A 25,552-nucleotide genomic window follows, 5' to 3' on the forward strand; every position below is an offset into this window, starting at 1 on the left:
TTATATTATCATCCTCTACACACAATGAATTTCTAGACTGGCACCTAAAACGGAACTTTTTGTTGTAGATAAAGTATTCCAAGCTAACTTCACAAGGATATGATTATAGTACAAACATTTTGGCGATAAAACTATTTCATCAGAATTTTTTTTTAAACTAATTTTTAATGCTTTAAAATAATTTGAATGTTTAGTGTCAGCAAATGACTTTGGCAATGTCATGTCACCAATACCCTTATTGTTTAGTCTTGTATGCATGATAAAAGAAAACTTATTTGCATTAAAAATGCTAAAGAGTTAAAGTTTTGTTCACCACTACAAGGTGCTCTATAGCAGCTCTTATTTTATTAATTAGTTTGTTCGGGGGTGGTCAGACACATTTTCCTATACAACCGCCATGCCATTAAGTAAATAAAAAGGACAACTGCTGTTCCCAGAATCCCATGTTTATTAACCTTTGGTCACATAAGTGAAAACAAAATTACAGCTGACCAGCATAGTACAGATCTCAAACAATGAGTCTCAGGAGAGGCAAACACACAATTGTAAAAAGTGCCATAAAGAATTTGAAACTTATAAAACCTATGGTCTCCCTCCATATACAAAAACCTCTTTTTGAAGTAGAAGGATTCACTTTGTTTCACATAAAAATGGAAATTGATTTAACCGAGTATTTATTACAACCCCTCGGACTAGGGAACAATCAGATTTGTGTTCGGTTCATAATTCCAGGTACTCTGATTTTGCCACCCCCTTTTTTGCCCTCTTCCCTGCCAAATGAAAAATTACATATAAAAAATAATTCTCCAGGGCACACTGTTTTATCACGAGCTACACAATGTCTGTAAATAAATGGCCTACTAAAAAAAAAAATCCTTCTGGTTTAGAAATTTCCCATGTCACAGACAGGACGGCAGTGCAGACAGATAAAGGTCACCGTCAAATGAAGGTCTCTGATCAATGGCACCTGCAGTATATAGCAAGTCCAAAACAGGCTTTTATAAAAAACAAACAAAACAAAAGACAAGACAGAATTAGAGCATTGATTTGGCTCCGTGTGTAACACAGTTGTGCCGTAATCTCACAAGCTTTTTTTTAATCATTTTGTAATTTTTTTAGTTACAAAGCATCAAGGATGTTGTCAATTTTGTTGACCAGCTCTTGCCGCCTGTTTGCGTGCTGCTTCTCATTCTCAATATAAGTGTCTTTCTTCAGCTTGCCAGCAACGAGGCGCTCAGCTTCGGCAGAAGATTTCAGTACAATCTCCTTTAAAAGTGCATCCAGCTTCTGGATCTCTCCCACCTAGAAATTATTAGATACAAAATTTACATAAAAACAAAACACCAACTTAGTCTTGTAAAAAAAAAAAAAGGCATCTGTGTACTATATAACCAGTTATATCTACACAATCTAATGTAATTTACTGGCTTTATCCTTAGTAATCGCTGCTCATTACAGCTAATATTAGAGTCACATATACGGTACCTTTAGTACTGCATGGTCAGAACCTGTGTGTTTCTCTATAACCCTTATGATATCACTGCTGAATATATCAGGGGGTAAAGAGAAACTGGTTCAAATCTTTAATTTAATTTTTTTTATACAAGAAAAGAAATGTACAACTTACACTGGCACAATCTAGTCTATGCTCCGTATGAGGTTTACGGAAAGGAAATAACGGTCGGACTTTGTTTCAAGCGTCCGTATGTACAAATTTACTGGTGTTCATTATAAATTGGCAGATACAGATTTAAAATAAGCTAATTCTGATCTTTGATGAAACGGCTTACTCTGTCTTTTAGTAGACACAAGTGGATAAAGATGTTGCTGATTAAATTGTCACGATCCATACAGAACATGAAATTTAAAGAAAACATTCCAGTGTACTCCCACTTTCAAACTGTGCACAGTCTCAATATGCACACTGAGGCAGCAGCTCCTAATTATCACGTGGAAACTGTTCCTGTACAACTTGTGATCATATTTTATTTTCTAACAAATTTAGATTTAGTGTAACTGGTAGGGAAATTCCTATTGAAGTATGAACTACACAACCAAGTATGTGGTTGTTCTCTGCAATACACAGTGATGACCACTAGGGAGCTCAAATCAAGGATTAGAAAACAGGTTCAATATAACATCTGACAACCTTTGCTTTGAACACTTTATTAATCATCAACAACCACTGGATACTTTAAAATGGCAGCATATTGCATACAATTATCTTACTGCTTAAAGCAATAGCTAAACTTTCCCTGTTAGCACAGAGAGAAGCCTATTTAGATTTAACATAACGCTGTTAGACAAGTAGAATATAGCAGGGTATAAAGTCCTAATGCTGGACATATGACTTATATGACCATTTTTTGCTGTCAATATATACTTTTATTAATGCTTAAAGGGACATTAAACACTTTGAGATGGTAATATAAAATGTTAAACTGTATATATAAAAATAATTCTGCAATATACTTTCATTATTTATTTAGTCCACTTTTCCAGTAATTCTGTTCTGAAACTGTGAGCTTTTCTGTCCCTGTTAGAAATTAATACTGTTCTATTCCACACAGCCATTAGCTGCACATTCTATGGACCTATTTATAACTGTCCCTAATTGGCCACAGCAGAGAAGGTAACCTAAGTTACAACATGGCAGCTCCCATTAGTTAATAGACACTAAAACTTTACACTTATTTTGTCAATATTTAAACAGCTAATGAAACTTTAAAAAATACATCTATGTCATTCTCATACTAATTGATTGCATCATTCTACTTAGCATTTATTTAGTGTTTAATGTCCCTTTAAGACCGAATAAATTGTGTTTAATTGATCAAAAGGTGTAGAAGTGCTGTGGACAAGTCCATAAAAATGAGCCATAGTCCACACAAAAAAAAGTCCCTTATTAATTTGGATGCTTCAGTAGTAAAAGCTGCTGAGCAATTATTACCGAGGGGCCGCACATGAGCTGTTAAAACGTTGAATATTTAGTACGAAGCTGGAGATCCATCACAGAGGAGGAATAGTGGATCCTGAGAAGCTAGAGTTACATTTGTGGAGGGGGTGTATTTGTATTATCAGCCTTTGCTTTCATTGGGTGTCTCTCCTGTATTTGAAATTGTAGCACCCAGTATTAGTATCTTTGTTTACAAAGTATAACTGTACCTTTGTTCCGATGTAAACAAATAAGTAAAAAATGCTAAATCACACGATTGCTCATGCGATAGTGTGATTTCAATGATGGGATCGGAACGGGGGGGGTTGCCTATGATGCTAGGCACACCCTCCCGCAATCTCATTTAGGAAGAGCCTTTGGCTTTAGTAAAGCCAAATGGCTATGGAGTTCTACGTCGTCCTAAGGGCTTTAAAGCCCAGTGATGTTAGAACGGCATAGAACGTCAAAGGGTCATGAAGTGGTTAAAGACATGCTCACTGGCCTATAGGCAGAAGTCCTACTGCTCTACTGGTGGACAGCGACGGTGTAAAGAAAAACAAAACAAACAAAAAAAACATGAGAATTCAAACATAACTTTTTTGGCACGAAATTAAAAACAAGAAAAAAATAAATAAGCAAAGCTGCAGCATATTGACTGACAGATTTAAATATACAAGCACACAGGCATAACAGCAACTTACTTTATCACATAAGTCAGAGCCTTCAGCTTTAAGCTTAGACTGTAGGGAGGCAATTTCATTTGTCAGGTTTTTGTGTTCGGTCTCCAGAGTTTTCTTTCCGCTATGAAGTGTGGAGGCATCACGAGACTGCTTGTATTTGTTCACGGCCTCATCAAAATGGCGGTACAGTCCGAGGCGCTTGTTTACCAGGGTCAAGATCTGCTCTGTAATGCAGGCAGCCTTCATGCGAGCCTCTGCAGCTGGGTCCTAGCGCAAAGGAGAAAAAAGTCTTACTGCCATCACAAAATAAAACATAACAGTGGTTTTATATTGTTATTAAAACATTGCAGGACATGAAAATTAATAGATCCAAGCACTGAACACTTCACCTGTCAAAATTCTATCACTGATGGTTGAAGTTTACACAAAAGTTTACAATTAAAATGAACAAAACACAACTATGTGTTGTTGAAATACACATGCTGTGGATCCGCTCCAATTTTCAAAAATCATTCAAAATCTCCTCCCTCACACCTCCACTATAACCTGCCCTGATCTCGCTACAGCCCACTATAACAAAACTCTCTCCTCTGCGTTAGACACACTTGCCCCTCCCCAGCTGCGCAAAACACCACGCCGTCAGTTACAGCCCTGGCATGCTCAGCAAACACGCCATTTGCAAAAATGCTCCCGTACTGCTGAGCGTGTCTGGAGGAAAACTCACTCTGAACCTGATTTCATACACTATAAGTTTATTCTTCGTTCATACACTTCCGCCCTTCACTTAGCCAAACAAACTTACTTCTCTTCTCTCATATCTACTCTTTCCTCTAACCCTAAACGACTCTCCTCCACCTTTAACTCTCTCCTCTACCCACCTGCTCCACCATCCCCGCCTGTCTTTAGTGCTCAAGACCTGGCTGACTACTTTTTAAACAAAACACATACTATCCGAAGCAACATCCCAACACCAACCTGCAATACTCCAACAACAGGCCCAATTACTCCCTCTGCCACCCTCTATAACTTCCATCCAACCACTGAGAATTAAGTTTCTTCCTCACGCCTCACTACCTGCCCACTCGACCCTATCCCTTCCCATCTAATTCCCTCCCTATCTTCCACCCTCACTCCTACTCTTACCCACATCTTCAACCTCTCTCTCTCTACCGGCTCATTCCCATCTTCTTTCAAACACGCAAAAGTCACTCCCATACTCAAAAAACCCTCCCTCAACCCTAATTCTCCTGAAAGCTACCGCCCCATATCACTGCTTCCACTAACATCAAAACTCCTTGAAAAATTAGTTTACAATCGCCTAACCCACTTCCTGTCCGCCAACTCCTTGCTTGACCCACTGCAATCCGGATTCCGCCCAAAACACTCAACTGAGACTGCCCTTACCAAGGTCACAAACGATCTTCTCTCTGCTAAAAATATTGGCCACTACTCTATACTCATCTTACTTGACCTCTCAGCTGCCTTCGACACAGTTGACCACCCCCTCCTCCTACAGACCCTTAGCTCTTTTGGCCTCTGTGACACTGCTCTTTCCTGGATTCACTCCTATCTTTCTCACAGGTCTTTCTCTGTGTCACTTGCTGGCGACTCCTCCTCTCCTATGCCTCTGTCTGTTGGAGTACCTCAAGGATCTGTTCTGGGTCCTCTACTCTTCTCCATCTATACTTCTTCGCTAGGTAAACTTATCAATAGTTATGGTTTCAAATATCACCTCTATGCTGATGACACCCAGATCTACCTTTCCACCCCTGCTCTCTCTCCCTCTGTCCTCTCTCATGTCAGCAACTGCTTATCTGGTATTTCTTCCTGGATGGCCTCTCACCACCTAAAGATTAACATGTCCAAGACTGAGCTCCTTCTTATCCCCCCCTCAAGCTCTACGCCGACTTCTGACTTCTCTATCCCTGTTGACGGCATCCCCATTTCCCCATCGCCCCAAGTCCGCTGCCTCGGAGTCACACTTGACTCAAACTTATCCTTCATCCCCCATATCCAATTGCTTTCTACATCCTGCCGCAATCATCTACGCAATATTTCTAAAATTCGCCCTTTTCTGAGCGCTGACACAACAAAGCAAATAATCCACTCCCTTGTTATCTCCCGACTTGACTACTGCAACAACCTACTCGCTGGCCTTCCTCTTTCCCGCCTCTCCCCCCTTCAATCCATCCTAAATGCCTCTGCCAGGCTGATCCACCTTTCCCGTCGAACTGTATCTGCTGCACATCTCTGTGAGTCCCTTCATTGGCTCCCTATTCACAGCAGAATTAAATTCAAAATTCTCACCCTTACATACAAAACTCTCACCAACGCCGCTCCCCTCTACCTATCCTCTCTAATACACAAGTATACTCCAGCCCGTCCACTAAGATCCCACAATGACCTGCTCCTTGCATCCGCAACTATCACCTCCTCTCATGCTAGACTGCAGGACTTCTCTCGTGCAGCACCTACCCTCTAGAACACACTCCCTCGTGCTGTCAGGCTTTGCCCTAATCTTTCTTCCTTTAAATGCTCCCTGAAGACTTTTCTGTTCAGAGAAGCCTACCACCCAACTCAATAATATTTCTTTACCTAACAACATTTCCCTCATCTAACTCTGCATTAACATCTTTCTCAATCTTGCAGTCCTCACCTCCTGTTTCCCAACCTCGTACCCTTCTAGATTGTAAGTTCCCACGGGAATAGGGCCCTCAATCCCTCCTGTATGTGTTTGTAAATTTTGTCCTGTATCTTACAAGTCTTGTATTGTTTTATTTAAATGAATTGTATCCATGGACAGCACTGCGGAATATGTTGGCGCTTAATAAATAAAGTATAATAATAATAATAATAATAATAATAATAACTATGTTAAATACTATCGGGCACTTCACACAGAACAGTGGGAATTACAGACTACAAAATGATATGAATGAGAGATTTCTGCAGCACGTACCTTGGTTATGGAGAAGTCTAGCCGCACGTAGAGGATGACTGTAAAGAACAAGATGTAGAAAAGACCGACCACCAACAAAGGTTCCTGGAGCATCAAGATCTTATTGAATGTATAATGTACCACAACGTCCTGTATGTGCTGCTCCACCAGATTGTTTTTATGTGCGACAATAACTGGGCGGCCAAAGGTATCCAAGTATGTGTAATGAAGTTCGTCAGGGGCCCGGTTAATATCATAAGGATTGTCTACATGGATATTTCTGTAATGGGAAAGTATTAAACATAGACAAAATACCTATCATACAATTCAAATATAGATCATTTTAGTGGAAGGGTGGGAGTCATTAATATAAATTAAGTAGGGGCAGAGGCTGAATTTAAAGGGACATGAAAGGCAATTTATATTCTTCCCTTAAACAGAATATAATTTTTTTTTATTTTCAATCTATTTATATTATCAAATTTACTTCATTCTCTTGGTATCCTTTTTGAATGAGCAGCAATGTACTAAATGGAGCAGCCAGCTGAACACATCTGGTAGCTCCCAGCAGTCCACTGCTGCTCCTGAACTTACCTTGGTATGCTATTCAACAAAGAATACCAAGGGAACAAAGCAAATTAGATAAAGTAAATCGGAAAGTTGTTTAAAATTGTAGGCTCTGACTAAAAAAAAAAAAAAAAATTAATTGAGTTTCATATCCCTTTAACAAGATACACAAACTGAACTTTTTAGAATGCATTTATATAATTACAGCAGGGGGTAAAATGCACCAAATTCCTACCAGTTTGCATATTTATAAAACCTGGTCTACATTTGACAAGCCCAGGAATATAGTTCTCAACAGAGATTTAGTACCTTTGGTAAGTAATGGGGAGGCAACACAGGTTAACTAATTTTGTTGCCGCCTTTTTTAAAAAAAATGATTGTTTAAAATAGCACTTCACTTACTTGGCACCTTCTGGTAGTATTATCTTCACAGTTAGTGAATCCACAACTTGCTCATCAAAAACATGATCAATAAACCTCATCTTCAAGGCGTACTGGTCCCCTACAAACAAAGAACACCCCTTAGAGAAAAGCAGTGGTCCAGTTCTATGATCTGGTGAAAACTCAATTCACGTTTAATGACACAGGTGGGAAAACCAGCATTGAAAACAAAGCACAAAAAGTATAGTGAATTTATGCATAAAGATGCATTGTTAGTTACTCAGCAGCCCTAAACAACCCTGCGCCAGAGAGCTCTTAATTGGTGACAGCAAGGGTACGAAGATAGGAAGAAGATATGACACCTGTCTATACCCAGTGCAAAGAGAAAGAACGCAGCACTAATATTGCTTTTTATTGAGGTGCAATTCCCAAAAATCAAAGTTTCGGGTCACAATCATGCATGATTAAGTGTCTGTTGTGACCCGAAAACTTTGCTGTTTTTTTGGGAATTGCACCTCAAGAGCGAGCAATATTTTGCCATACCTACAGAAGTGCTGCGTTCTTACTCTTTGTGCTGGATAGGATAGGGGTGAGCAGAGACCCTATTGTTTCGCTGGCCCACTTATGAACTTTTCAATTGGTGCTGTACTCATTTCATTGATTTTTATACCCAGTGCAATGCATGATCTGGATTTCTACTTTGATTGTCCAAGAAAACTAAACATCTTGTAAAGAACAATTTTGAAATGTGTCCATAATACAATATAGTTATAACTTTTTGGCCAGTCTTGCACACGTGAATTAAAAAACACAAAAAATAAATATACTTCCAATGTGACCCATATTGCAACAAGGTATCAGATGAGATCTTGTAAAATTTCCATGAGATCTCATTGTAAAATGCATACTTGGTTCAAACTGATAGTTTAGAATCTCATTAGAAAGTGCCAGATGAGATCTTTGGTTGTGCAAATTACAGGCAAGAGAGTGCAGTTCTCATGTTGCACGTCACTCTTTCAAATTACAGTCACGTAAGAGAACACAACTTGTGCACGTACAATCAGGCAAAAGTAACAAAGACCACCACATTGGATATGGTGTGTGTGTTAAATCACATGTCACACATTTGATTGGAACTATCCCTTTTCATATAAGCAGGGGTTAACACATCTGTATAAAATTTAGGAGCTAGTAAGAATATTTAGGAGCCAACCAGTGCTATTGGTTTATAGATATATGGAGAATAACCCAGAAAGTTAGGGGTTGGGGTAAAATTTTAGAAGCCAGTGGCTCCCTAGCTCCCAGGTGTGTCAAGCCTTTTGAGGAGTCATGTGAAACATTTTTATGACCAGCTAAGGGCAACTTCCAAAAGAGAAAAACCCATGAAGCACACGGTTTTTTTCTTTCAGGATTCAGACAGAACATACAATTTTAAAACACTTTTCCAAGTTACTTTAATTATCAAGTTGCTTCCTTCTCTTGGATTCCTTTGTTGAAAAGCATACCTAGGTAAGCTAAGAAGCAATGCACTAATGGGAGTCCGCTGTCGATTGGTGGCTGAACATATATGCATCTTCTCATTGGCTCACCTGATGTGCTCAGCTAGCTCCCAGTAGTGCATTGCTGCGCCTTCAACAAAGGATACCAAGAGAATAAAGCAACTTAGATAACAGAAGCAAATTGGAAAGATGTTTAAAAACTATATGCACTATCTGAATCATGAAAGAAAAGCCTGCGCTGTTATGATTTGTTACCAAGTACATTTAAAGGGATAGTAAACTCCAAAATTTTCTTTTATGATTCAGATAGAACATACAATTTTAAACAACTTTCCAATTTAATTCTATTATCACATTGTCTTCATTCTCTTGTTATCCATTGTTGAAGGGACAGCATTGTACTAGTGGTAGGAAGCTGAAAATATCTATTTAGCCAATCACAAGAGACAAATGTGTGCAGGCACCAATTAGCAGCAGCTCCCACTAGTGTAGGATATGTGCGTATTCATTTTTTAACAAGGGATACGAAGAGAACGAAGCCCATTTGAAAATAGAAGTGAATTTAAAAGCGTCTTAAAATGACATGCTCTGTCTGAATCATGCAAGTTTAATTTTGACTTTCCTATCCCTTTAAGAGCATTAAACATTTGTAGTCAGAACTGGACTAATTTCCTCCTATTTTATAAATTACTTCAGTATAAAAACTTACAATTTTGGACATATGAAAACGTGTTAAGAGCTTTACATACAAACACAACTCACCTAGATTGTAGAGGTACTCGTAGCTTGGCAGGTTGTAGCCAATCATGTAATGAGTTTTCCAGCCCCCAAAGAGGGGAAACCTGGGGCGGATTTCCATTTCTACAGAATCATCCAGAATAAGCAGGTGGCTGGTAGAGATATTACCAATCTCATCCCTGTAATACACATCTTGGGCAGCAGCAGGGAGGATGGTCTGAGGGAGGGAACACATGCAGATATATATATTTTAGTTTACAAGATAATAAAACAGCAGCTTTCCCCAATAAGCTTTGGTAATTCCACTCAAGACTTGATAACTGTCACAACAAGGCATCATGCAGGTATATGACCAATAAACACATCTAGAGGAAGGGGATGTCTGTGAGTAGGGAATAATTATTATTATACTTTATTTATGAAGCACCATCATATTCCGCAGCGCTGTCCATGGATACAGATCATTTAAATAAAACAATAGTATAAAACTTCTAAGACTAAGAGACAGGACAGAATTTACAAACACATACAGGAGGAATCGAGGGCCCTATTCCCGTGGAAACTTTCAATCTAGAAGGGTAGGAGGTTGGGAAACATGAGGTGAGGACTGCAAGATTGAGAAAGATCTTAATGCAGAGTAAGAGGAGGGAAATGTTAGGTAAAAGGAATATTATTGAGTTGGGTGGTAGGCTTCCCTGAACAGAAAAGTCTTCAGAGAGCATTTAAAGGAAGAAAGATTTGGGCAAAGCCTGATAGCACAAGGGAGAGTGTTCCAGAGGGTAGGTGCTGCACAACAGAAGTCCTGCAGTCTAGCATGAGAGGAGGTGATAGTCGCAGAAGCAAGGAGCAGGTCATTGTTGGATCTTAGTGGGCGGGCTGGAGTATACTTGTTGATTAGAGAGGATAGGTAGAGGGGAGCGGAGTTGGTGAGTGCTTTGTATGCAAAGGTGAGAATTTTGAATTTAATTCTGCTGTGTATGGGGAGCCAATGAAGGGACTCGCAGAGAGGTGCAGCAGATACAGAGCGACGGGAAAGGTGGATCAGTCTGGCAGAGGCATTTAGGATGAATTGAAGGGGGGAGAGGCGGGAAAGAGGAAGGCCAGTAAGTAGGTTATTGCAGTAGTCAAGTCGGGAAATAACAAGAGAGTGGATTATTTGCTTTGTGGTGTCAGCGCACTGAAAAGGTTGAATCTTGGAAATGTTGCGGATGGTTGTGGCAGGATGTAGAAAGCGATTGGATATGGGGGGTGAAGGATAGATTTGAGTCAAATGTAACTCTGAGGCAGCAGACTTGGGGCGATGGGGAAATGGTGATGCCGTCAACAGGGATAGAGAAGTCACAGGTCGGCGTAGAGCTTGAGGGGGGATTCATTAGAATATGTTTGGTTTAATAACTAGCAGCAAACAGACCTGACAGAAATGACACTTTACACATTCAGTAAGACAAAAGGAATTGGACCTCAGCCGCCAGCTACAGATATAACTGGCACAGTAAAGAGAGCAGATTACTGCAGGGGGGTATAAGGATAAATCTGGAAGTTTCCAAACTAAAGCAAACAAAAAAAATGCAAAACTCTGTTCCCATATAACTTGTAATTGCTTCTAGTTTGATATAGTTTAGTCTTTGCAGCAGTTTTTTTCCCCCCCCTCACATTTTCAGACCAGACCACCTTGCAAACGCAACATTTATGAAGTGAACCAACACGCCGTGTGTAGCTAAAGGACTTATTGCTCAGACTCGCCAGATACTGTCATACATCCCCAGCTAACATGTCACCAACACTGTTAGAGCGGTTTTACACAGTATATGAATAAAAACAAACATATGCCTACATGCACAGCTATCCACAAGCTATAAAAAGAACAAAACTTGCATTTCATTCCTTTATTTTAGTACATTTGTCCCTCACTCTGAAGAGCCTTCAATGTAAAATATTCCTTTCTTGAATGATGTGAGGCTCCTCACATATACAGCTGCAGACCTGCCATTCAGCTTTAGTGAATCTAGACCAGCGAAAATAAGGATTTCCTTCACAGTACAGATAAGTGAATGTCTCAGAACAGCGATTCAATTTGATCCAAAAGCACAACCACTTTCAGGCTGATCTACAGGGCTGAAAACACTAGCTAAAAAAGTTGAATATTGGCTTATTGCCTCATTATTAAAACAGAAAAGTTTTGAGGACTTTTCTGTCAAGGAATTGATTATACACAAATTGTGAACTAATCAAAAACCCGTGGACTTGGATTATTCAGCTCTGATTTACACACACACGGGTAAATATGCTGTCAAGTAACTGGTATACTGCCTGAGGAAGACATTAAAAAAGATAGTAAATGATTCAGATACAGCATTAAATTTAACAATTTTACTTCTCTTTTGGTATCCTTTGTTTAAGGCTTATGTGCAGCAATGCACTACTGGGAGCTAGCTGTAGATCTATGCCTCCTTATTGGATCAACCAATGTATTCAGGTAGCTCCCAGTAGTGCATAGCTGCTCCTTCAACAAAGGGATATTAATAGAATGAAGCAAATCTGATAATATAACAACATTGGGAAGATGTTTATATTGGTATGCACTATCATGAAAGAAAATTATGGGTTTAATGTCCCTTTAACGGGACAGTTGCTCATTTAAAGCCTGTGCTGTTACGATTTGTTATTTATTACATATAAAACAAGCGTTTTTGTTTTTTACAATTGTAATCAGAATCCGAATCCTTTCCTCCTATTTTATAAAAGCCTATGAGCCCAGCTGTTTGTAGTTCATCTTCATAAGAGCCGACTACAAGAGTGCAACTCTCGGCAGGACCCTCTCTCCACATTTGATACCTGCAATCGTTTTATATACCACCTATGTTCATAGCGCTGCGGAACCTGTTGGCGCTCTACAAATACCTGATAATAATAATAATAATAATTATAATAATAATAATAAATGACTTCAGTATGAAAGCGGTTTAAAATGATATGCTCTGAATCATAAAAGAATCATTTGGGGTTTCATTCCCCTCTAAAAACAAAATGTTGGAAATAGTGACCTTAAATGACTTGACAGATGATATCCCACTGTCCGGCTGCCTCTGGTAATCGTATCGTGAGAAGGGTCCTTTCAAATCAGCGCCAGTATGCTTCAGGTCAACTGTCTCCTCTACAGCAATATTCCCCCAATGAGACACCTCAATAAGACGGGTCATGCTGGATATTGTGAGGAAAGGGCTATTGTTTTCATAGTGAACTTTTAAGGGATCCTAGAAAGTGATTATAAAACATTACATGTGAGGAACACAGCAACTATATTTTTATGAGGGATGTTTGCCCACACAGAAGTGGGGTTTGCCTGACCTATATACAATCTAAATATAAATACATATTTTACAACTTTGTTATATCTAAAACACTTTAGTCATAACATTATAAAAAAATGCCCAAAACTGCAAAACAGAAGTACTGTACTAAATGTTTGAATTGGTCCAATCAGTGCTCTAGCTACAACAAAAGTGCCATATGGGGAAAGCGCTGGTTGGAGAACAATTCAAACCTTTAGCACACAGAATAATTGACTTTTAAAGTGGGAAGCGGAGAGCAGGGTATTTGAATATCATATCTATATTAAAAAGCAAGTTATAGCACATTTTCGTTACAAATGATGAATGAAACTTCACTATAATTATAATGGAAAAGCGTTATTTATCTTCCAGAAACTCTTCAAACCAAACATCACTTGAAAACCTAAAAGTGATTATGTATGTCCTGTGCCCTAGAGACTGTGACTGCGTTTTTACCAAACAGAAAGACGCTTTATATTAGTTGTAAAAAAACAACAAAAAAACATACAATTTCTGCACAGAAGTACGAGTGATTATTTCCACATAGAAATACTTTCTTTTTAAAAAAAAATTGAGAGATAAAATGAAGCAAAACCAATTGAATACTTTTACAACCAGAATTTGTAATAAATCTATAGACACATTATAAACCAACATAATATATAGACGTCCTTCCACCATCACTACAGGTTTTACAATAGTACCATCAGTAAAACCAGTAGTGTGCATTTAGGATCATGCAGAACACACTAATATTTACCTGACTATAAGGTGCAATATCTTTAAACGGACCATACTCAATAAGGTCTTCAGACCGGGAGGGGTTGCCAAGCTTGGTGTAAGTCTCCACGTTTCTGGAAGCGAGCTTAACACGAGTTGTCTGAGACTTGGTCTTGTAGGGCGAGTAATAATAATGGTTCCCTTCGAAGACTACAAACTGCTTCTCCGCCTGCGTGATCTGAGTTGGGTAGGGCTGAAGCACATGTGTGAAGATTGTTTCGATGGAGACTTTTGTCTTGGCTCCAGGGGCAAGGGGGGATGAAAGTATCACTGAAAAGTATTTTCCACTGGAATAGAAAAGAGCAGAGATATATAACCATTATTGGAGAAATGTAGAGGAATTTAAAGGGATAGGAAAGTCAAAATTAAACGTGCATGATTCCGATAGAGCATGTAATTTTAAGACACTTTAAATTCACTTCTATTTTCAAATGTGCTTTGTTCTCTTGGTATCCATTGTTGAAAAAGAATATACACATAACCAACACTAGTGGGATCTAGCTGCTAATTGGTGCCTGTACACATTATTTCTTCTGATTGGCTAACTAGATGTGTTCATCTTGTTAGTAGTGTAATGATGTTTCTTCAACAAAGGATATCATGAGAATGAAACAAATTTGATAATGGAAGTAAATTGAAAAGTAGTTTTAAATTGCATGTTCTATCCAAATTATGAAAGAAAATTTTGGGGTTTCCTGACCCTTTAAATAGAGATTTGAGAATACAAGAAAGGTAATAAGGAGTGAGCAGAACAGGACAACAGTAAACTGAAGAATAAAAAAAAAATTTAAAGGAATAAAATAAACATCTAGTTTGTGTGAGAAGTTTGTTTTTAACCCCTTAAGGACCAGTCTTTCTATAAGGATTGCATTATTAATAGCGCGGTTTCACCGCTATCTGGGTATCTTCGAATAAGAAGCCACCAGATGCAGCCCCAGAAACTACAAACATACCATTTTTCTGGGGATACTCCAGAAGTCCAACTATTTTTAAAAAAAGGGAAAATAACACTTTGTAATTACAATATTTGTTTCTGCTGTAGTGTAGTAAATTTACATAAACTCTGGTCAGAGTGAAACATCTGAATAGGGGTTAATCCCCCTTTTCTTATTTTTTGCATCTGATGTTTTCTATACAATTTTATTCTGATTTAATCAAGCGATGCCTCTATATAGCCGTGTGACAAACTTTGATTTTGCCATAAACACAATATGCGAGTGTGAAAAACTGTAATGCATTAACACCTTGTTTGCTGTAATTCTATCTTCGCCAAACTCCATCCAGCCATTGTTACTGGAAGGCACAGCTATGCTCCTTTTGGTTAAATTGTTTGGCTGTTTCCTATGTGATATCTGCTGAATCCAATTACGGGCAGACATGTAGAAGGGAAAAGCTAGTGAAGACTGCCATGTGCACTTTCAATCTTCACAATAAGAAAACTTAATTGTCAGAGCTTAATTACAATACATGACAAATCAAACAAATTACAGTATACTGCAAGGCTGTTTTGCTATGCATAATGCAATATTTTACATTACAAATCTCTGTGTTTATGGTCCCTTTGATGCAAATGAGTTAAAACAATGTTCAAAAGGACTTTTTTTTTTTTTTTGAAACCACAGAAAATCAGGACTTGACAAATCAGAGAAAGCTGCAATGTCTAAATATTACATATTTTTGGAGAATTCTACAGGTACCTACATATAAAATCTTCCTTGGTTTCTAAAAAAAAAAAAATATGTAATTGGCGTCTGTATTTTCTATTCATCCCAAGTTTTTCAACCAGTTTATTTGCCTAAAGATTTGACAATATTTAAATTCTGCTGCAATAAAATACAATAATTAGAAGTGAGTTTTTATTAAAAAAAAAAAAAAAAAAAATATATATATATATATATATATAACATAAAGTAGTTGATGGTTGTTAAGAATTGAATATTTGTATCCAGATTACCTTTTCCCTTTAACTCTTGTTTCCTGCATTTCCAAGAGACCTTCCTCCTCTTCATCTCCCTTCACCTGTTGAAAAACAAGTACACAACTTTAAGTGTCAAGACCTGTAGCAACATTTCTAGTTTAGCAATTCAGTGCACAAAACGTGTTAAAGGGTCAGTAAACCTAAAAAATAATGTTATATAATTCTGCACATAGACTAACATAGTCTGTTAGACAGAGCAGGAGTGAGCTGCATTTAATGTTATGGCGCGGTCAGGCCGGGCTGTGACTAAACAGCTGGCCCGATGCACTCTGAAGAAAAACCAGACCCGCTCAGTAGAGCACAGAGGGCGGGTCTGGAAAACCCTCTTATTTTTATTAAAAATAACGGAGATGTTATATAATATAAAACTTGCACTAATATAATGTTATATAATTCTGCACTATGTGCAGAATTATATAACATTATTTTTTAGGTTTACTGGCCCTTTAAGATATAAACTTAGCTACAAATACTATAATAAGCATAATAATTCTATTGTGTAATACGCACGATAATTCTATTCCTTTTTTTTTTTTTTACTTTATTTATAATCCAGACCCACCACAACATGGAAATCAGGTGTTTTTTTTTATATAAACATATAACAAACCATAAAACAATATAACACAAAATATAGAAAGAATTATACCATTCTGAGCCCTCCATTCCAGGGGGGGGGGGGGGGAGGAGAGGGAATGGGGGGGGGCACCCTGGCACCTTTGTCAGGCAAGTAGTAGTGTAACATAATGTAAGCTATGTGTGATCAAACTAGGGGGGCACTATTTGCCACACAGGTTCTCTTCTAGGATAAACGTTGAGTTGCGAAAGGGGTAGAGTATTCTATTTCTTAGGTGTGGAGAGATGTGCAGTAGATAGGGCTCCCATTTGTGGACAAAAGCTCTAATTCTCCTATCAAGGTCTCCCTGTACATCTGCCTGCTCTAAAAGAACTTGAGTGTGTACTGCGTGTGTCAATTTCTTAAAAGGAGGGGCTTTATTGGCCGCCCAGTATTGCAAGAATTATCTCCTAGTGAGCAAGATCATAGAGTATAGAAATTTCTGGCGCCGCGGTGCAACGTCCAAATCATGCAAGAAGATATTAGAGGGCGTTAGAACTACTCTTTCCTGTAAGATTTTCTGGAGTCAGTATCTGACCTTGCCCCATAGTCTCTTTAGTTTGAGACAATCCCAGATAAGGTGTTTAAGGTCGGGGGATATGAGGGAGCATTTGTTACATATGTCCACTGCCTGTGGGACCCATTTAGCTCTCAGTTTCGGGAGAATGTATGCTTGGTGAATTAATTTAGTTTGCGCCTCTCTTGAGTAAGCAGAGAGAGTGGCTTTATGGACCCTTGGGAAGCTTGCGGCAACCTCCTGTAGTGTGATTGAGATCTCATGTCCCTTGCCATTTATTATGTATTGTTTGCAGAACAGCTTGCTCTAGGTGAGTTGTGATCTCATTGTAGATGCGAGTAAAGGAGCGTGATCCTTGTTTTGTAGTATGGAACAATCCGTCTATGTTAGAGTTCGTAGCTGTGACCTGATTATGTGAGATAAGAGCCCGGACATAGTGCCTGCATTGGAAATATGCAAACATGGTGTCAGAAGGAATAGCATACGTTTCCAATTCTATTGCTTTTAAATGTTAACAGAAGCATTCTTGTTAACATGTTGCAATATTATAGATGTTTTGCTGTGTATTGTAACTGCAACTTTAAGAGACGTGAAAACCAATTTGTTTTTATTTCATGATTTATATTGAGTGAAACAACTTTCTAATTTACTTTTATTTTCAAATTTTCTTCTCTCAGTTTGTATCTATTGTAGAAAAGCAGGGACGTAAGCTCTGGTGTGTATGTGTTGTGTCTGGAGCACTATATGGCAGCACTATTTCCTGCCATATAGTGCTCCAGACACCTACATAGGTATCTTTTTAAACACAAGCCAACGGCGCTACCTGGATGTGATCGCAGTCTGATGTAATGTGTCCTAAAGCCAACGGCACTACCTGGATGTGATCGCAGTCTGATGTGATGTGTCCTAAAGCCAACGGCGCTACCTGGATGTGATCGCAGTCTGATGTGATGTGTCCTAAAGCCAACGGCACTACCTGGATGTGATCGCAGTCTGATGTGATGTGTCCTAAAGCCAACGGCACTACCTGGATGTGATCGCAGTCTGATGTGATGTGTCCTAAAGCCAACGGCGCTACCTGGATGTGATCGCAGTCTGATGTGATGTGTCCTAAAGCCAACGGCACTACCTGGATGTGATCGCAGTCTGATGTGATGTGTCCTAAAGCCAACGGCACTACCTGGATGTGATCGCAGTCTGATGTGATGTGTCCTAAAGCCAACGGCGCTACCTGGATGTGATCGCAGTCTGATGTGATGTGTCCTAAAGCCAACGGCACTACCTGGATGTGATCGCAGCCTGGAGGGCGTGCCTAGCGTCATAGGGACGCCCCCTGACCAGATCCCATGGGAACAAAGCCAATTTTATAACAGAAGTATATAGGAAACGTGTATGTTCTGTCTGAATTACAAAAGAAAGTTTTTGGGTTTCATATCCCTTTAAAATCTAGAGAGAAAGTTTTACATTTTTTATTTATTAACATACAAGATTGACAATATTACTTTAAAGTTTAGAGTCAGGAAAAGTTAGAGACAATATGCGTCCTTCATGAATCAGATAGAGAATCAATTTTAAACACGTTTCTAAATTACTTCCATTATCTAATTTGCTTTGTTCTTCTGTAAGCTTTTTTTTGAAAAGCAGAGACGTAAACTCAGGGATGTGCATGGGTCTCGAGCACTATATGGCAGCAGCGCGTTGATCCCATTTGTGGAGGGTAACAAATTTAGGCAAGCAATAGTGCATTAACCTTTTAGAGCCATTATGGCGCTCTATTCCGCCCAAACGGCGCTGGGCTTTAGCGCCATTAGGACGGAATACAACTTCATAGCCGTTTGGCTGTCCTGAAGCCAACGGCACTACCTGGATGTGATTGCAGTCTGGAGGGCGTGCCTAGCGTCATAGGGACACCCCCCTGACCAGATCCCATAATTGAAATCTCACAATCGCGGGATTTCAATTTGTCTACATCGGAACTTTAATCCATATAATAAAGCCACAGCACCACAAATATCTTCAAAGGATATAACCTTTATTCAACAGAAAACATGCGACGTTCGGCCTCATAGGCCTTAATCTTTTTTTTTTTTTTGCATGATTAAAGTGTATGTCAAGTTTGATGAATCAGTGCCAGGTTTTTAAAAACCCTATTAAAAACAGGGACTCTTTCATTCATCACACTTCACTTGTTTTGTTAAAATACTTACCTTTTATATGCAAGCATCAGTACAGTAATACTAGGCACAGTGTTATATGCAGGCATCAGTACAGTAATACTATGTACAGTGTTATATGCAAGCATCAGTACAGTAATACTATGTACAGTGTTATATGCAAGCATCAGTACAGTAATAAAATGCACTATTATTTGCAAGCATTAGTGCAGTAATAAAATGCAGTGTTATATGCAAGCATTAGTGCAATAATAAAATGCACTATTATTTGCAAGCATCAGTACAGTAATACTATGCACAGTGTTATATGCAAGCATCAGTACAGTAATACTATGCACAGTGTTATATGCAAGCATCAGTACAATAATAAAATGCACTGTGTTATATGCAAGCATCAGTACAGTAATAAAATGCAGTGTTATATGCATCAGTACAGTAATAAAATGCAGTGTTATATGCATCAGTACAGTAATAAAATGCAGTGTTATATGCATTAGTGCAGTAATAAAATACACTGTTATTTGCAAGCATTAGTGCAGTAATAAAATACACTGTTATATGCAAGCATTAGTGCAGTAATAAAATACACTGTTATATGCAAGCATTAGTGCAGTAATAAAATACACTGTTATATGCAAGCATTAGTGCAGTAATAAAATGCACTGTGTTATATGCAAGCATTAGTGCAGTAATAAAATGCACTGTGTTATATGCAAGCATTAGTGCAGTAATAAAATGCACTGTGTTATATGCAAGCATTAGTGCAGTAATAAAATGCACTGTGTTATTTGCAAGCATTAGTGCAGTAATAAAATGCACTGTGTTATATGCAAGCATTAGTGCAGTAATAAAATGCACTGTTATTTGCAAGCATTAGTGCAGTAATAAAATACACTGTTATATGCAAGCATTAGTGCAGTAATAAAATACACTGTTATTTGCAAGCATTAGTGCAGTAATAAAATACACTGTTATATGCAAGCATTAGTGCAGTAATAAAATACACTGTTATATGCAAGCATTAGTGCAGTAATAAAATACACTGTTATTTGCAAGCATTAGTGCAGTAATAAAATACACTGTTATATGCAAGCATTAGTGCAGTAATAAAATACACTGTTATATGCAAGCATTAGTGCAGTAATAAAATACACTGTTATATGCAAGCATTAGTGCAGTAATAAAATACACTGTTATATGCAAGCATTAGTGCAGTAATAAAATGCACTGTGTTATATGCAAGCATTAGTGCAGTAATAAAATGCACTGTGTTATATGCAAGCATTAGTGCAGTAATAAAATGCACTGTGTTATATGCAAGCATTAGTGCAGTAATAAAATGCACTGTGTTATTTGCAAGCATTAGTGCAGTAATAAAATGCACTGTGTTATATGCAAGCATTAGTGCAGTAATAAAATACACTGTGTTATATGCAAGCATTAGTGCAGTAATAAAATGCACTGTGTTATATGCAAGCATTAGTGCAGTAATAAAATGCACTGTGTTATTTGCAAGCATTAGTGCAATAATAAAATGCATCAGTACAGTAATAAAATGCACTGTGTTATATGCATCAGTACAGTAATAAAATGCACTGTGTTATATGCATCAGTACAGTAATAAAATGCACTGTGTTATATGCATCAGTACAGTAATAAAATGCACTGTGTTATATGCATCAGTACAGTAATAAAATGCACTGTGTTATATGCATCAGTACAGTAATAAAATGCACTGTGTTATATGCATCAGTACAGTAATAAAATGCACTGTGTTATATGCATTAGTACAGTAATAAAATGCACTGTGTTATATGCATCAGTACAGTAATAAAATGCACTGTGTTATATGCATCAGTACAGTAATAAAATGCACTGTGTTATATGCATCAGTACAGTAATAAAATGCAGTGTTATATGCATTAGTACAGTAATAAAATGCACTGTTATATGCATTAGTACAGTAATAAAATGCACTGTGTTATATGCATCAGTACAGTAATAAAATGCACTGTGTTATATGCATCAGTACAGTAATAAAATGCACTGTGTTATATGCATCAGTACAATAATAAAATGCACTGTGTTATATGCATCAGTACAGTAATAAAATGCACTGTTATTTGCAAGCATAGTGCAGTAATAAAATGCACTGTGTTATATGCAAGCATTAGTGTAATAATAAAATGCACTGTGTTATATGCAAGAGGAATAAACACATAGTTAAACTGTCCCATAGAATAAATGCACTAATGGAAGTTAGATAAGAAAATCTGTTGAGCTAATGACAAGAGGCATTTGTTTTTAACAAATTTCCAATTAACTTCTGTATCTAATTTGCTTTCTTTAAAAGTATACTTAGGCAAGTTTTGGAGAAGCAAAGCACTACTGGGAGATAGCTGCCAGCTGGTGACTGCACATATAATCCTCTTCTGATTGGCTCACCTGATGTGGTAAACTAGCTCCTATAGAGCATTAGTGCTCCAGCAACAAAGGATACCTAGAGAATTAAGAACATTTGAGAATAGAAGTAAATTGGAAAGTTGTGTAAAATTGTATGTTCTGTCTGAATCTTGAAAGAGGAAAAAAAGGGGGGGTTACATCCCTTTAAAAGGGACAGTCTACTTGGAAATTGTTATTGTGTAAAAAGATAGATAATCCCTTTATTACCCAATTGCCCAGTTTTGTATAACCGACAGTTATATTAATACACTTTTTACCTCTGAGATTATCTTGTATCCAAGCCTCTGCAGACTGGCCCCTTATTTCAGTTCTTTTAAAAAGACCACTCAGCTAAAATATGACAATATTAAAGGGACACGAAACTCATTTTTTTTTTTATCTTTCATGATTGACCATGATTGACTAAGCATAAACCACTTTTTTTCAGCACTACCCCACATAATAAAGCATTACAGGATACAGTCATATTTCCAAAGTAGGATGTGTATGACATTTCAATTCTTGCAAACTAATTTTATTGAAGTGAAGGTAAACTTTGATGAATGAAAGCCTGTGAGAACAGGGGCACTTTCATTCATCAAAGTTTACAAAGCAGCCGTTTTGATTAAAAACTTACCTCTCTTCTTTGCACAGCCAGAGCAGCTTCCCCCACCCGGAGATCCTCTCTTCACAAGTCATCAATGACTAATCCAGCTTTCTCCAATCACGACATGGCCTCAGGCAATGACTCCCCTGGGGGGGAATCCGTGATTGGAGAAAGCTGGATTAGTCATTGATGACATGTGAAGAGAGGATCTTCGGGTGGGGAAAGCTGCTTTGGCTGGGAAAAAAAACAAAGGTAAGTTTTTAATCAAAACGGCTGCTTTCTAAACTTTGATGAATAAAAGTGCCCCTGTTTTTAATAGTATTTTAAAAAAACTGGCTTTTATTCATCAAAGTTTACCTTCAATTTAACACTAAAAATGTATCACTCAGAGATACATTGTTATGTTTTATATAAAAAGTAAATGAGGTAGCAGATGAATGGAGGTGTCAGCACACAACCATCTAGCAGATCAGCCAGAGCTCTAATATCTAAAGGAGGGAGTCAGTGCTATACCAGTGTGTGCTGTGCAGTGGTACTTAGCTAGCGTCTAATACTATCAGCTGTGGATCTAGGGTCCGTATCACTGTATAACATGCGATCAGCTGTGGATCTAGGGTCTGTATGACATGCGATCAGCTGTGTATCACATACACTATTGTGCTGAGCTGCTGCTTCCTTATGCTGACGTGTCACATGTACCGGGTAACAACAGGCTGTCACTGAGTGCTGCCCCATTCACAGTGGCAATAATAACCCTGTCACTAAGTTCTTCCTCGTGCACTGGGGCAATAACACCCCTGGCACTAGGTGCTTCCTCATGCACAGGGGCAATAACTTGATATCAGTGGCACTAAATTGCCACCAGCAATGATCTAATTACTTTTGCATTCACTGTAACATACAACACATGCACCCGCACTCACACCGTGAACACTATTATACAGCAATCAGTTATTTGCATTACTTGTGTAGTTTAACCATTTAGTTTGGTGAATCATTCTAACTGCACAATAGGGTCTAGTGCACTGCAAAGTGACGCGCGGCCTATATCATAGCGACAGCGTTACTGAGGCCTAAGCACGCATTACTCACCCCTATATAAGCCAGGTGGCTGTCCAACTCCGGCTCCAGGGCCAGCAAGAAGGACTTAGCGGCCACTGTTCCAGGGTTATGAAGGGTAACCTCGGCCGTCACTTTGGCCAGGTGACTGCTCAGGTCAATGGTACGCCGGACATCATCGTTAATGAGGTCCTGGGCTAGGATGGTGGTCGCTAAAGCGAGGAGAAAACCGAGGATGCGGACGGCGGAGCGCTCCATACCCGGGAATCGAAAGATGGACGCGGATAGTGTCAGTCACCCAGATTGCAGCTATGCTGACAGCTCATTCAACCGCTAGGGGAAAGCAAGATGGCCGCCGAGGCCCCCTCGTACTCTAGCGATAATAGGTGTCCTCAGATATGCCGGATACACAGTACGCGCGCTTACGGGTATTCGTGCGTAGCTCATTAACGAAATCGAACATGTATTAACTACTAAAATTATAACAAATATTTGTACTATAATTATCATAGTTGAAGAAAGGTATATGTGCTTCTTTTTAAATAGGCACTGTTACGTCGCCTAAATATCTTGTGGTCCCTGGCGTTTTAAGTTGCCATGGAGATGAGCAGTCCCATGGGTGTTAGATAGGGATAATTATAAGAGAGAGTGTCCCAAGCCCTGCTAGGGGTGTCACATTAAAATCTGCCTGAGGAGGAAACTGTCTCAAGTTGTTAAAAAAAAACCTTTAATTATAGACAAACAATTCAGTGACACAAATATAATAATAATAAGATCAAATACAAAATACAGAGACATTCCTGGGTCCAGAGCTAAATAGAAATATGAATTATTTGGTCCTAGCACTGTCCTTGTTTATTTCAGTAGAGGGTTGCAGCCCAGGCCGCATTTTACCTGCAAGTTTATGCAGATAATAAAGAATAAATATAGAAATAAAGACCTTGTCATGGTGACACTTCTGTGTGTATTGAAATCTAATTATAAACAAATAATCAGTTAAAGGGACACTCAATCAAAATTAAACTTTCATTATACAGATAGAGCATGCCATTTTAAACAACTTTCCAATTTACTTCCATTAACAAAATGTGCACATTCTTTTTATATTTAAACTTTTTGAGTCGCCAGCTCCTACTGAGCATGTGCAAGAATAAGTGTGTATGCATTTGTGAATGGCTGGTGGCTGTCACATGGTACGTGTATGCATTTGTGGATGGCTGATGGCTGTCACATGGTACAGGGGGAGTGGAAATATACATAACTTTTAAAATTGTCAGAAAAAAAAATCTACTCATTTGAAGTTCAGACTAAGTACTATTGCATTGTCATCTTGCATTTGTTGATTATGCAAATCTACTGTGTTGACTAGTCCTTTAAGATTAGTATCTTATAATGTATAAGCTGTATAGACTTGTGCTAATGAGCATAGCCAGAATCTTTTCCAAAGAAGGTGGAATCTAGGGCTGCGACCCGTCCTGGTCTCACCCAGACAGTCCAGTCATGTGTCCGGGTATCAGACCGCCTGAAACCCGGACACATTATTCAAAATGCCCGGACTGTGACTCTCCCATCCCAAGAAGCAAGCGCAACTGCCGGCATCCCAAGCGCAACTGCTGCATTTATATTGTCTGTTGGAAATGACATCACTTCCTCCTAGCGCTCTATAGTGACTGGTGAGAAAGCCGCGCAGGAGGGAAAGAGTGAGATCCGGTTGACAGCTAGATATTAAGGGATGTCCATTTACCCCAGGAGTGCCACTTCTAATAACTGTGCAGCTGTTTCTCACAGGTACCATGACTATGTCCAAATAAGGGCAATTTACTTTTCTGCCGTTGACACAAAATAGTTAAACATTTATTTAAAATGTTATTATTGTCACTACAAACTCAATCCAGTCTGATAAAAGCAAGCTCTTAATCTCCTCTGTATTAGGTTTAGTGAAAGGTAATTGCAGGGACATTACCCCACTAACTATTGCCATGCATTCTCTACATTAAATTAGCTGCACATTTTTTCCCATAAAAATTGTTTGAAATTTATGGCGTTCACAGTTTTACAATATAATCTCACAAGTACATGGTGATCAGGAAAAATGCCATATACACAGGGGAATGCCAGTATTCTGAGCAACTGGTCAGATCATAAAGATGAAAATATTTATAGGGGGAAGTGCCAGACCCCTTTTAATATGCAGACAGAATTATTCACTAATTAAATGCATTCTCACCAGGAGCTGAGAGTCTGGCATCTTTCATGGGGGCATCTTTTATGTGCAATAGACCTAGGGGATCTGTGGCATCTTTTATGTG

General features: G+C 38.5%; 1 protein-coding gene across 1 annotated transcript; it reads right to left on the reverse strand.

Moving 5' to 3' along the window:
- Window positions 1-430: 430 nt before the first annotated feature.
- On the reverse strand, window positions 431-23,589 carry RPN1 (ribophorin I). The gene is made up of 9 exons (XM_053720721.1): window positions 23,277-23,589; window positions 15,805-15,869; window positions 13,831-14,137; window positions 12,783-12,992; window positions 9,763-9,955; window positions 7,523-7,622; window positions 6,575-6,833; window positions 3,637-3,882; window positions 431-1,302 (listed from the first exon to the last, which is right to left on the reverse strand). The coding sequence occupies exons 1-9, from the start codon at window positions 23,499-23,501 to the stop codon at window positions 1,120-1,122; spliced, it is 1,788 nt and encodes a 595-aa protein (XP_053576696.1). The 5' UTR covers window positions 23,502-23,589; the 3' UTR covers window positions 431-1,119.
- Between the last annotated feature and the right edge of the window lie 1,963 nt (window positions 23,590-25,552).

Source organism: Bombina bombina, chromosome 7 (assembly GCF_027579735.1).
Source record: "Bombina bombina isolate aBomBom1 chromosome 7, aBomBom1.pri, whole genome shotgun sequence".
NCBI lineage: Eukaryota > Metazoa > Chordata > Amphibia > Anura > Bombinatoridae > Bombina > Bombina bombina.